Source organism: Taeniopygia guttata, chromosome 2 (assembly GCF_048771995.1).
Source record: "Taeniopygia guttata chromosome 2, bTaeGut7.mat, whole genome shotgun sequence".
In the NCBI taxonomy this organism is placed as follows: Eukaryota; Metazoa; Chordata; class Aves; order Passeriformes; family Estrildidae; genus Taeniopygia; species Taeniopygia guttata.
The window spans coordinates 15,170,278-15,184,117 of record NC_133026.1 but is presented as its reverse complement, the minus strand read 5'-3'; the positions used below and the strand labels follow the sequence as shown (position 1 = coordinate 15,184,117).

Sequence of the window (13,840 nt, the reverse complement as noted above, 5' to 3'; positions counted from 1 at the left end):
TGTGGAATCCAGCGCTGACAGGTGATAATGGATCAGCAAAGGCTGGCAGCGGTGCCAGCAGAGGAGGGGATGGGAAGCGGAGCGGGAGCCGGAGCGACGCCCCGGGCCGGCAGAGCCACAGCCCGGCCCGGCAGTGCCGCGGGGACAAAGGAGGGCGGAGCGGGGCCGCCGAGCAGCGGAGCCGCAGAGCCTGAGAATCCTGTAATGCTAAATACGGCTTGTCCTGAAACATCCCCCAAGCCGCCAAATCAGGTACAGAACCGCACCCAAACGCCGAACAACTTTGTGAAGAGTTAGCTTGGTATTTCAAAACATTCTACCGCTGCAAACTTTTCAGTTAGTTCATTGTTTTGTATAACTTGAGAGCATCCTAAAGCTAAGCAGTTGAGCCATCCCGTTTGAAAGTAATTACTTCTACTAGCATCTTCTATAACTGCAGTACAATTATTGTGCCTGAGATTAAAAAACAAAATCCTTTACTGATCTTGTGTTAATCTAGTCAGTGCTCAAAATGGCACGTCCATGTTACTAGAACCACCAGTATTTACACTAGATGTTCTTCTTTCAGTAGACATATGAAAACAAAGCACTGTTACAAACACATTTTCCCATCCCAATAAATATCCTAAAATCTTTGTCAAACTTTCTCATTTTCATCATTGCTTCCCTCATCACACAAACCATCTGCATAAATAAAGATGCAAGCATCTGCTGTATGGCAAATGGTCTCAGGGGCAGATGTTTTTATCCTTGCATTCATGTCACTGGCTTGGATACATTATTTGAACAGATGTACACAATCTGAAAGTGTCGTGTCCCACAGTGAAATGTCTCCAACTGCTTTCTATCAAAGTACATAAATGCTATTTGCACCTGCATTTATGTTAATGATACAAAGGCAGCAGGGGTTCCAGCAAATCGAGAGCTGATGCTAAGAAACACATTTACAAGGCTAATGGAAGTTTGAGATCTCCCAGCACCAAACAACCATACTAACATGGATACAAAATGTACAGAACCACACTTGACTTATAATTCCAAAAAAGTAAAAATAAACATACTCAAAGAACAAAACTATTACTCTAGCATGTGATACCTTTTTCCAATATATATTTTAAAAAGACAAAACCTATTAGATAAATAAACCAGGACAGCCTTAGATTTTGCAAAATATTTGTCTAAGATACACAATTCTTTCACGTTAAGAATCATTTAACAAAAATATTTTATAAATCTGACTATGTCAATAGTATTTCAGTTCACTAAGGTACAGTGGTATTGTATGCCATGATGGAGCATTATAAAAAATACCAACATTTGCTCAACAGTAAATATTTAACATGAGTGTAAATAGTCAAACATAATGCTTCCGTAATTGTTGTCATATGAATGAAATTATAATTTCATAATCCTAAGGAAGAAATAAAATTTGACAAGTTAGATAATTATTATTCAGAAAAGTGTATCTATCTGAACATGGTGTTACAATTACTTGCTACTTAAAAGATAGCCACTCTCCTTATAAAATATTTTAAAACTGAGAAAAATATTAATGTCTTGAAGGAGTATGGTTTAAATTACAGAATGCCTGCTATTACTTGACAAATGGCAGCAGTGAAGTGTTTAGCTGTCACTCAAAGAACTTGCACTAATCATTACTTCCACACAACTGAAAAATAACGTGCACACTCAAGTACAGAAACACTGACAAATATGCCACATTGAATGTAACTGATGGATAGGTTCTATTTCCAATATAATCTATTTCCAAAATTCTTATATGTAAGAAATGTACCAATGTAAGAGTTGTACATAAATCATCACAAATTACTAACACCCTGCATGTTTTCAAAGTGCTACATTTAAGAAACAAGTGGTACTTGATATAAAGACAAAAAACTATCATAGTAAAAAAATATGTGGAGACTAATGTATTTGAAGAGTATCATCATTTCACACTGATACAGCTCCTGGTCATGATTTAGGGAGGCCTTGCAGGGAGACCTTGACAAATTAGAGGTCTGGGCAGTCAGCAACCACATGAAGGCGAAGTGCTGGATTCTGTTCCTGGGATAGGACAACCCTGACTGTAGGGACTGGGCAATGAGAGGCTGGAGAGCTGTGCCGTGGAAAGGGACCTGGGGGTCCTGGTCCATGGCAAGCTGAACCTGAGCCAGCAGTGCCCTGGCAGCCAGGAGGGACAACCCTGTCCTGGGGGGCAGCATGGCCAGCTGGGCAAGGGAGGGATTGTCCTGCTCTGCTCTGGGGCAGCCTCACCTCGAGTGCTGCGGGCACTTCTGGCTGCCACAATATAAAAATGATACAAAACTGTCAGAAAGCATAAAAAGGAGAGGCACAAAGATGGTGAAGGGCCTGGAGGGGAAGCCATGTGAGGAGCAGCTGAGATCAATTGGTCTGTTCAGCCTGGGGGAGAGGAGACTCAGGGGAGACCTCACTGCAGTCTTGTGAGTGGAACAGGAGGGACAGGCACTGATCTCTTCCCTGGTGACCAGTGGCAGGACATGAGGGAATGGCCTGAAGTTGTGTCAGGGGAGGTTTAGGTTGGCTATCCAGAAAAGGCTCTTCACCCAGAGGATGGTTGGTCAGTGGGACAGGCTCCCCGGGGCAGCGGTCACAATACCAAGGCCAATGGAATTCAAGAGGTGTTTGAACAATGCTCTCATGTACATGGTGTGACTCTTGGGGCTGGTGCTGTGCAGGGCCAGGAGTTGGAGTCTATGATCCTTGTGGGTCTCTTCCAACTCAGCTTATTTTGTTATTCTGTGACATCTAATATGGAAGCTCACTTCCAAGTTTATCATTCACTCTAGGTACAAGTCAGTAACAGGATACTAACTGGAATGGATTTCTATGTAGGGGAAAAAAAGAAAAAGCCTTCAAAAAAATTACAAAGCAAATGCTTAATCAATTTGAAGCTTGCATATAGCTTCACAGTCTATATTCTCCTACTACTATTCAGAAATGGCTTTAACATAAGACTATAATCGGGGTAAAACTACTGTTACTTAAAGGAAAAATTAATTTAATGCTTTCAAGTGTCAGAATTGAGTATTTCAGTCACAAGCATGGGAATGTAGAGCACACTGTGGGGTGAGCAGCTTTACCCAACAGAAGTACTGTCTTCCTTGAAAGGATAGTGCCAAGAGACACAGAACTCATCAACTAAGATCAATCAGAATGACATGCTTCTGGAACAGCTTCCTCAGAATTATTACAGCATCATAAAAATATTCAGTCTTCACAAAACAGGTAAAGTATAAACTTACATGACAGTAAAAGCTCAAGGCTTCAAATAAAGTAATAGATAGTGCTCTTCCTAATTAACATAAGTACTAACAATGGAAACTTAACTGACAACCACCAATGGTTCTGAAAGGTCCATTAGAGCTGATGTCATATCCATCAAACGTTCACTCACATTTAAATATCATTAAAAAGGACATTCATGTTAAAAATCATTCTTAAACATTAGCATTGAGACACAGATCAAAAGGGAAAGGAAACTGAAGTTACAGCTACACATTTGGAGGTTTGACACACAAATATCCTTACTAATAACAGAGGGAAAAAATCAAGACATCAATCCTAGTGAAAACTAAATCAAATTAAAGACAGCTTTTGAAAAAAGCACATAGAAGAAAGAACTAAACAAAAAAATAGTAAGGATGGGAATGCTGAAAAGGCATTAAAAAAATCTAAGTTAATGTTTATTCCTGTTTCTGCTAACTGTACAGCATAATTAGCAGATAGATTTGACCCCATTTAATATAGGGATAAAATATAGCAGGGATTTTCAAATATATGAAGATTAAAAAAAATTATTAAAACCTGAATGCTTAATAATGCTGAATCAAAGAAGAAGCAGATTTATGCACTTCAAGTTTCAACTACAGGTGTTAACAGTAATTAGCAATGCCCTAAAGAAGAATGCAATTTTAGCTACTGTAATTGTTTAAAGTGATAAATGCTGCAGTAATGGCTTTTTTTTTCAAATCATACCACAGCAGAATACCAGACACAAGTAATACAGTGATTAATATTGATGATATTTCTTCCACATTTTGAATCACAAGCATCTAATTTCTAAATAAAGTATAGAAAGCATACTATACCTGCAGAAACTGTTAACGGATTCTGCATTATGCCCTTTAACAGTTACGACAATGTTCCTAGAAAGAAATACAGATACTTAGAAGCTCTGATAATTTCTTACAAACTAACAAAAAAAAAATGAACAAGACAATGGCAATAGTTTCCAGACTTGTATTTCAGAATGGATCCATATGTCCACACCTCTCAAGAAAACACCACCAGAGATTTAAACCAAGGGTTCTTTGGACCCCTACATGTGCTTTCCATATTTCAATACTATGTACTACTAAATTAGGCTTCTTGTGATTAAACAACCTTCTTAAAGCCAGGAAAGAGGACAGTCATAAATCCCAACGTGGCAATACATTCTGAAGAATCACAGACAATACAGGGTTAAGCAATCATTTCCCTTCAAACATGTGGAGCTGCTGGGGAGGATCCAGAGGAGAGCCCCAATGTTGATCACAGGGCTAAAGCACCTCTCTATGAAGACAGAGCTGGGGCTGATAAGCCTGAAGAAAAGAAGGCTACTAGGAGACCTGACAGCACCCTCCGGTACCTAAAGGCAGCCAACAGGAAAGCCAGAGTGGACTTCCTACAGGTGCATCTGCAGACAGGACAAGGGGTATTTGCAGTAAACTGAAAGAGGATAGGTTTAGATTAGATGCTAGGAAGAAATTATTTACTGTAAGGGTGGTGAGGCACTGGAATAGTTTTCCTAGAGAAGCCATGAATGCCTCACCAAGGCCAAGCTGGATGCAGCTTTGAGCAATCTAGCAGATCTAGCAGAAGGTTACCTGCCCAGGCAGGGCTGCTGGGACTAGGTAGGGCCTTTAAGATCCCTCCCAACCCTAACCACTGTGATTCTATGTGACTGCATGGATCCCACATCACTGTCTGACCAGCAGAATCTTCCATGGATGCTACAATGAAGACACTACCTTGCTCTTGTGAACCAAACATTACACTGCCACCTGTCCTGAATGTGCTGTTGGTATTTACAACAAGATGTGCTGCACTGTATTTGACAAAACAGCTTTACAATAAATGGCCACCCAGTAAATTAAGAGTTGGCTACTTCTTTCCAGGGCAGTTGAGTGTGCTGTTCAAGCTCTGGTGAAGTGGGATTCAACAGTCAAGGAAGAAAGACACAGGATAATATAATGACAATATAAAGCTGGGTTTATCCACTTGGATTTATTTTTCATAAAATGGCCTAGCTTTTGGAATGGCTTCATAATAGTTTGGTTCAACTGAACCAAACTGAACCATTAACATGTTAGACTTCACAAAGAGTATGAAGCTCTTGTTCTCCTGATGTAGCCAGAAGTATTGGGAAGGTAACAGAAAAGTCCATTGACTGACATAGATTATACTAAAACTTCTTTGGGGTTTACTCAGATCTAAGGCTTTAACACCAGTGCACATCTACAACATTCCCATGAACAAAGCCAGCTGCACAGATGTGGAGATTGTTGACTTTCCTGACCAATTTAACAGCCAAGACAGTCTTACATAAAGAAAATGCCAGACATGCACTCGAAACACATCTTCTGAGCACATGAAGTTCCAAAGATTAGTTTTGGTTAAATACAGAATACATAGGACAAATAGTGATGCGAATACCAAACAAAATGAGCCGTAAACATATTTCTTTATTATCATGCAATTGACTCTCAAAAAGCAATGGTGAGGTTCTGGAAGAAGATGGTTATGTAGGTAGCAGTAAAGCAAAAAGAAAACCAATTCCATTTCCAGGAAGATCACCACCAAAGCACGAACATTAACAGGTGAAGCTCTCTGGTAGCTGTATCTTCTGTTCTGAGCCATACCTAACATGCAGCTCTGGTACATCAACCAGCACCTCCTGGCAGCAGCTGGCTGATGCCCATCAGCAGATCCCCAGCTGCCTCAAAGAGCCTCTGTCCGTGGTACTTAAGCAGCCAAGCCATGAGCTGTCAGGCCCAGCACTCAAACACACATTGGCTCATCTAAATGCAGTTTGATGTCGCAGGAACATACAGACAACTCCCTCTGCACATCCAAGAATGGAACAGGCCACATCAATGTAATTTCGGGATGGAGAGACACTTCTAGAAATCAGCATGAAATCTAGAAATCCCTGTCACCCACACTGTAACACATCCTTCTTTAAGGCCATATTGATCAGTAACTGCTTTTCAGAGAATCAAAGTCTGAAGTTTTTCTTCCCCCTTAGTATTTACAGCACTTCAAAACATACTGAAACATTTAAAGCAACATAGTGTTGTAAAAACAATTTGAGAAATTATACTCAAATAAAGCTTCTCAAAATTATGACTTCAAAGTGACATTTTTTTTCGGTTTCCATGGCCTTTCCCTGTGTATGGGAGCATTAAAGCATGTTAAGATGGTGCCCCATCTATAGTTACTATCCACTTTTAGAATTATAACAAACCAGACTTCAGGAAACAGAGCAACAATTCTTAGAATACTATGTGGAAATAGAAGCTCCAGACATTTTTCCAATGTTCTTCCCAGACACATTCACAACACTACAACACAAAATTGGATCATATAAATCCAAACATTTTCTAGGGGCATCTTTGATTTGAATTCAACTCTAACTGTAAATGGTTAGAATGGTTCAACTCTAACTGTAAATGGTTTCTAGGGTAATGGTATTAACCTAGAAAATCCAGTGCTTAATTTGACTGTGCTTATTTGACAAAGACATCACCTGCTCTTAATCATAATAATTTTAAAATAGGGTAATTTCTCCAATTAACATTGATAATTTCTTTGAGCAATTCATGAATAGTGTTTTTATTATTGTTGTTATATGAAAGAACCTTTCACCTCACTTTATATTTGGAGATATTTAATCAAGTAATTTCCCTTTTTGGAAAAAATGAAGAGCTCAAGATTCTGGAATCAGGATGAATTCTTATCATCCCTTCAAATTTTAGTTATTTATCCATCCCTAACATCCATGTGTTAAGGCATGTTTTGTTTGACATACAGAGTTTACAAAGCAAGCCATAAACATTGTGCATTTGTCCTGTCTGTGTTTTACACTGTTCTCAAATACATCATGATCCTCTCTTTTTGATCCTTTCTCTGACAGTTTCTGACACTTTTCTGCTAGGTTGTAACATCTTTAACAGATATGTATTATCGACACACATTTTATGCATGTCCTAAATATAAAATACAGTCTCATTAAAAAGTTATGTACAGTACATTGATTCAAACTTTTAGAACTTCAAGATCATAACATCCACAAAACTACTTATGCCTGCCCTGAGCAAGTTTGAGGGTTTGGTGGTTTGTTTTTTTTTTTCCCCATTTCACTACAAATCTGGCCTGGTATGACTACTTCCCATAAAAAAAGAAAAAAAAAAGATGATGTTCAAAAAAACCTATGCTTAGAACTAAAATTACTAATTTAATTTTTTAGCTATTTCCCATTCTTCCATCTAGAAAAAAATTTAGGCTGCTCAGCAACTAATAATTCAATATGTCTTGATGTTCTCATTGAATACTGAAGAGGCAAATGTTCTTTCACTCTTCCCTGGCTATATTTGAGTCCAATACTGGCTCTTTCCAAATACAGGATATAATACAGATTATTTCTATCTGCCAATATCATAAATTCTTCTCCACCTGACATTTTATCAAAACGATAAAGATTTTTAAATTCTATATAATCTTAAAATTTGTTTTGCTCAGTTTATAACCTACCATAAGACACTAAATAAATCATTCAAGTCACAGTATTCCAGAACTCAAATTAGTTTTCTAGAAATCTGCTGCTGACCATTCAGAGATGAAAAGTAATCTATTACAAGAATTTCAAGTGAAGTGGCTCTGAAGCTGGACAGAATTAGAAAGTAAAATCTCTCTTAATGCCATAAAATAAGCTCCATCATGCCTGTACTATTCCTATGTTACCAGAGAATGAAAGTATAAATTTCATTATTCCTAAGAGGCAAAAATAGCAAGCAGACTGGAAAAAAAAAAATCCCATCCTGTAACTCAGTCTTTAACAACCAAAGGAAGCAGAGCATATACATGTAATAATTTCAAAGCAATTTTCACAGGAAGATACCCACAGGTCTTTTATATGAAACAGGTGTTCTGATAGACACACTGAATATGAATATCAGTTGAACCCAATTAACCTAATTCTATGCTAGTCCATACTAAGACATTTATCTTAGATGTTACACAAAATCCTTTAGGATATTACAGAGAAAGCGATAAATAGGCTGTAAAGGTTATGACATTAATTTTACTGTCATCCTCATGCTTTAAGCAGACATCAAAACTAAAAACCTCATCCTCTGGGAAGGAAGAACTACCTGAAAGTAATTATAGGACTTATTATCATAACAGTATTAAACTAGACCACTATGACCCTAACCAAATTTATTTTTTGTATCTTTTGTTAACAGAACAAAGCTTCTCAATGACGACTGCATCTTCTAATACAGTGTACATTAGTTCAGGCACTGGAAGAAAGCATTAAATCAAATCTTGTAACTTCATATTAAGCCTAATTATGAATTTTAATTTAAAACTAAGCATGTAAAGAAATATTATGCTATTTAATTTCAGAAGGAAAACACCCAGCTAAAAACAAAAATTAAACACTTAGTACAGCTTAGAAAAGACATTCTCCTGACAAAAGCTCATTGCATGCCCATTTGTATTTCAAAAGCAATTTTATTCACTTCATTTTTCACACCTGTTCTTTCACATACTATGCCATCTTGTAAATGAGTGCCATGCAAACAGTATTTCCCATAATTTAAAACTTTTCAACTGAAACCAAGTTCCCCAAAAAGTCTGAATGTATTGAATCAGCACAGCTTTCAGTAAAGTTGGCAAAATCCATTGTTATATAAAGACCAAGTCAGACTTGAAATAAAAGATTAAAACATTGAACTAATTAAAAATAGAGAGGAAGATAAAAATGACAGACACAATGACTGACTACTGTTAACACACAAAAGCATTTGTTCAAGCAAGTGCATCTGCCAAAAGCCTGCAGTGCTTGGCTACTTTATAAAAATCAAGCACAAGGCATAAAGCCAATTTGTTTAAAAAATAAAACCCCCAATAACCAAGCAAGAGCTGATTTGCATTTCTGAAAACCTGCAAAAATATTCTGTATTTCACTATTCACATCTTCAGTCTCAAATGTCTGATTTGCTCCATGCTCTCTATTTTTTGTATTTTTATATCAGGAGTTAATCCTGTATCAAATCCTAGTCTTCCTATTCTATATCCAAAGAGATATGCATGTAGTCACAAACAACAGTGTCTGAAATTGCTCACTGCTTGTGTTTCCATACTTAGATAATTCATCACGGAGAAATGCGTGTCCACGGCAGAAATCTTTTGGCTGATCCCATTAGATGACTTCAGCAGAACCACAAAAAGAAAGAGAACAGCACAAACCCAGCAGAACCTAAAACCCAGGCTATTTTTAAACTTTTGGTCATCCTGTGAGATGGACCAGTCCGAGCGCATTTCCTGAACCTCCAGCCTTACATGCACGGAATGCCACAGTGGCAATCCTGGACAAAAACGCTTCCCTTCATACTCTGCTGGTGATGTGGGGAATGGTTGGCTGGCAAGCCTGCACTCTGCCCATCTGTCAGAGTGGAACTGTGCCTACACGACAGGTTCTATGCCTATGTTACTCTCAGTAACATGTTGCTGAGAATAAAAGCTTATTTATGAAACAACATAGGGCAACATCAACGTTCAGCTTAAAATAGCAGGCAAATGAAAAATCATTGCTTTTCTTGAGGAGATAAGTCTTTTGAAATCAGCTTGAAGGTTTTTCACTTGTATGAATACAGACTAGCACATACACTGTAAGAAATGAGGCTGTTCCACATGTTTTCTACTACGTTGGACAAACTAGCATACAGTCTCACTAATTATTATTTCACTACTATTACTATCTCCAGAAAAGCAAATTCAAGGACCTGTGAAAAAAATGTATAAAAGTGGAATTTCTCAAAAAGACACTGGGAGAAGAGAAGGCTAAAGAAGGTGCAAAATTGAGTCTTCATTTAATGAAATGTACGTGTATTAAAATGAAGTGTACTGGAACACTTTTTATGACTATAAATAACCCCAACTATTTTCCATTTAAGTAAACAACTCCGTTCAAAAAAAAAAAACTTCGGAAGAGCATGGTCACTATTATGCCTAATATTAGCCAATTCATTGAATGTCAAAAAATAACATTTTTTTCCAAATTTCCATTTTAAAAAGACAGATTGTCATACTATGTTTTCCTTAGTAAATCACTTCTTGGTAGGAGTGCTCTGAATGCCACAAACTGGAGACCCATATAAGTTCCATGTCTGAGTTAGACATCTTTGCCATTACTTTTAATTACTTTTAATACAAAGGCCCAAGTTTCTGATTTAAAATACAGTCTTGGTTATTACTGGTGTGAGAGTAACTGTGAAATGACAAGTCAATACAAATTGATAGATATTTTTTTCTTGAGTCTTAGGACAGCTAAAAAATAGTTCTGGAAAATACAATTTTCATTTTTATAACATACTACATGCAATCTATACAGTCCATTGTTCTTGAAATTTAAATTCAAATTAACTTAATATTTAAAACAAAACAGGAAACAAACATGTACCATTCTTAGCAGGTAATGACTAATCTAGAATTCACTTTAAAATTCAAATAGCACAGCTCCTTCTACTCCTGTTCCTCCCCACCACCACATTATCCTGACTCTTAACTAAGCACTCATTCATTGCTTGGGTCCAACTGCTTAGAAATTTTGCTCAGATTCTCAACAATGCAGTTTCATAAGGCACACCCTGTGTATCTTGCTTCTGTTAGCAATATGTTATATCATTCATAGTGGAATTGCAGCACACCACTATGGTTTTCACTTTGTAATACCTAATTAAACTCAGACTTTCTGACTTTTGTTCATAATTATTACTGTTTTGCTCTGATAAGACCAGACTACATATTTTATCTCTCACTGTGTACTTGCTGCTGTACCTTAGCTTTCTTTTCAGATAGACAATATCACAAACACTAAAACAGCAATTTCATTGGAGTTACACTAAAACTTCACAGAACCAGACAAACATCCATGGTTGTGTACACAGCCACTCTCAAAATCATTCAGGTTGGCAGAAACTGCACAAGGTCATCCCATCCAACTTCCCTGCTTAAAACAGGGTCAACACTGGCCTTACAGCTTTGTCTGGATGAGTCTTGAAAATATCAACAACTGTCTTTCAGAAATCAAATTTGATTTACTAACTGACAGCAAAGGGTAGCCTGAAAATTACAGCAAAATTTGGTCTATGTACATAGGACAGCTTATTTAATCAATTCATATGGCAATCTCTTCCCATACTTCAGAATTACCTAAACCTCCCATATTTATTATGTAATCCATCAGTTATGCTGATGGATTAAAGAGAACTTCAGTGATTGGCAGAGAATAAAGACATTTTGAGACATTCTGTGATAAAGTGCCATATATAATTTTTATTTACCTAATGAATAACCTGTTTTTACACTACAGGAGTCCAGATTATTTCAGAGAGCAGAACAAGGTTAACATACAAAGGTACCAACCAAAATAATTAAAGAAGACTACAGGAAAGACCAAAAAGACTCATTAGTTGTATTTTACTTGTTTTTTTTAATCTTCCTCCACTTCAACATTTGAAGAATAAGCTATTTCTAGTAGTGTTACACCATCCAGTACAAGCTTTAGGATTCTGTTCATTTTAGACTACAGAAAGAACAAGGTCTGCAATGCTGAAAGGAGAGCAAGTTCTGTTTAATTTTATAGCCTTAACATATTTTGGAGCTACTTAATACCTTAAAACACAACCAAACATACAAAAAAATTTATTTGAATGTGTGAGATAACACAGCCCTAAAAATTCCACTAATAATCAGAGGATTGACAGCTACATTCACCTGCACAATTTTGACTGATTTAAGTTTGAAATGTGATGCTGAATTCTTCACAGAATCACAGATGGCCCTGAAGCTTTGTAGAGACTAAATAAGAAATAGTCAATCACTTCTTCTATTTTGACTGAAGTTTTTTGGGTTACTTCAACACTAATCTGCATCTCACTGATAAAACTTCCTGTGTAATTCAAGAAGGATTTTCTACAGGGTTTCATTATTTTCATATAGTCTGGGTATGTTGTTAATGTTCTACTTAGAAGAAAAATCAACAGTAGACAAAGAGCAAAAAAACACTCCAGGCTTTGCAAGGTGAATTGCTTTTGCAATTCTGATTAAAATAATGGAATTATTTCTGATTTTACAGCTGCAAACTTGAACACAGTATTCAATTTTGCCACGGTACCAAATAAGAGCATCATCTACAGCTGTTTCTATAAAAATTTCCATTACAAGTTTCTTAAAAGGTCAGGAAAGCTACATTGTGGCATTTATAAAGTTTGTGCAGCAATATCCTATATACTTCATAAAATGCAGTGTATGTTTTTTAAGTCCAATACATTGTATTCATAGACCCAAGTAAAACAAGCATCTAAGAACTAACAAAAATTAAAAATAAAAAATAAAAACAGCATCCATTTACTATGACTGTGCCCAATCACGCAAAAAATTACTTAGGCCAAGATGGGATGTACTTCCAAGAAGTTAAAATTGGAACTGCCTACCAATTGATGACTTTGTTTAAATTCCCTCCTTGAGGAACATGCATTCAAACTCCTAAGACATAAGTTAAAGAAACAAAGAACAGGAAAATGGTATTAGGGCCAAAAAACCTAACACCGCCACATGCTTAAGAATTTAGTTTGCTTTAATAGTCTAAGGCCTAACAAACAAAAAAAGCTGTTAATTTGAATTATACACTGAACTATTTAGTGATTTATGTTGAAGGATGAAGCCTGTTTTCTTCAGCTGAACTCAAAAGCAACTTCTAAGTTCTACTGAAGAAGTAGAATTCATTTCAGCATGCTTAACTGTTGTGAGGTACAACTGGTCCTTGTAGACAGCCCTGTAGTAAAAAATATACCAGGTAAGGAATCAGGTGTTGTACTAAGAAGTGGTTCAACTGTGTTGGTGCTACACTGATTCTGCCCCCAAACTCTGCCTCTAATACTGCTAGCCCAGACTGTTCCAGGGCTAAGGATGGGTTTTTCTGGATAGCTGAATGTTCAGTACGCTTCAAGAACACATACACTTTTAAAACTAGACATGCAAATGCAATAGTTGGATTTTTTTAACAACACCCAACATTAAAAACATTGCTCAACTATGAGTTGTATCTTATATTTCCCAAACATGACCCTAGTCACCAGAAAGGAGTATGTGTTTAACAGGTCATACCTAAAAATCCTGTAAAAATCTAATGACTAGCATAAGCAACTTCCATCTTAAGCAGCTTCCACCTTTACTGCCTCCCAAGCATACAATAAACTGTTCTACAATGAAAGAATCACCAAACAGTAAGCTGACAAATTAGAGCATAATCTCACCGAATCACCTTCATAAAACCCATAGTTCCAAACCTAGTGCAAAAATTAAAAGGTCACATTTTAGATAAGTTCTGTCACAGTAGGTGCCTTAAGTGTTAAAGAATATTGCGGAAATTTTATACTCGTAGATAAGAAAAATTCCCAACTTGCAACCAATGTACTCAAAATTATCTTGCATAATTAAGGGCAGTTCAACATCCACAGCTGAAGAT

At 36.9% G+C, this 13,840-nt stretch overlaps 1 protein-coding gene across 18 annotated transcripts in view; it reads right to left on the bottom strand.

Annotated features, from left to right (window-relative positions):
• The window catches only part of ZNF438 (zinc finger protein 438), a 63,084-nt gene that overhangs the window by 26,881 nt on the left and 22,363 nt on the right, over window positions 1-13,840 (bottom strand). For 11 of the 18 annotated variants that reach the window (XR_012054457.1, XR_012054453.1, XR_012054454.1 and 8 more), the window contains one exon: window positions 4,134-4,190. The exons of 6 other annotated variants lie outside the window; for them this stretch is intronic. Coding sequence is in view for 6 of the 12 variants with exons in the window: in XM_072925377.1 (XP_072781478.1) it covers window positions 4,134-4,161 (28 nt within the window). In the remaining 6 variants the exon portion in view is untranslated. Of the gene's footprint in view, window positions 1-4,133; window positions 4,191-11,618; window positions 13,148-13,840 lie in introns of those variants that run through there. One more of the 18 variants, XR_012054460.1, reaches the window with a different exon arrangement.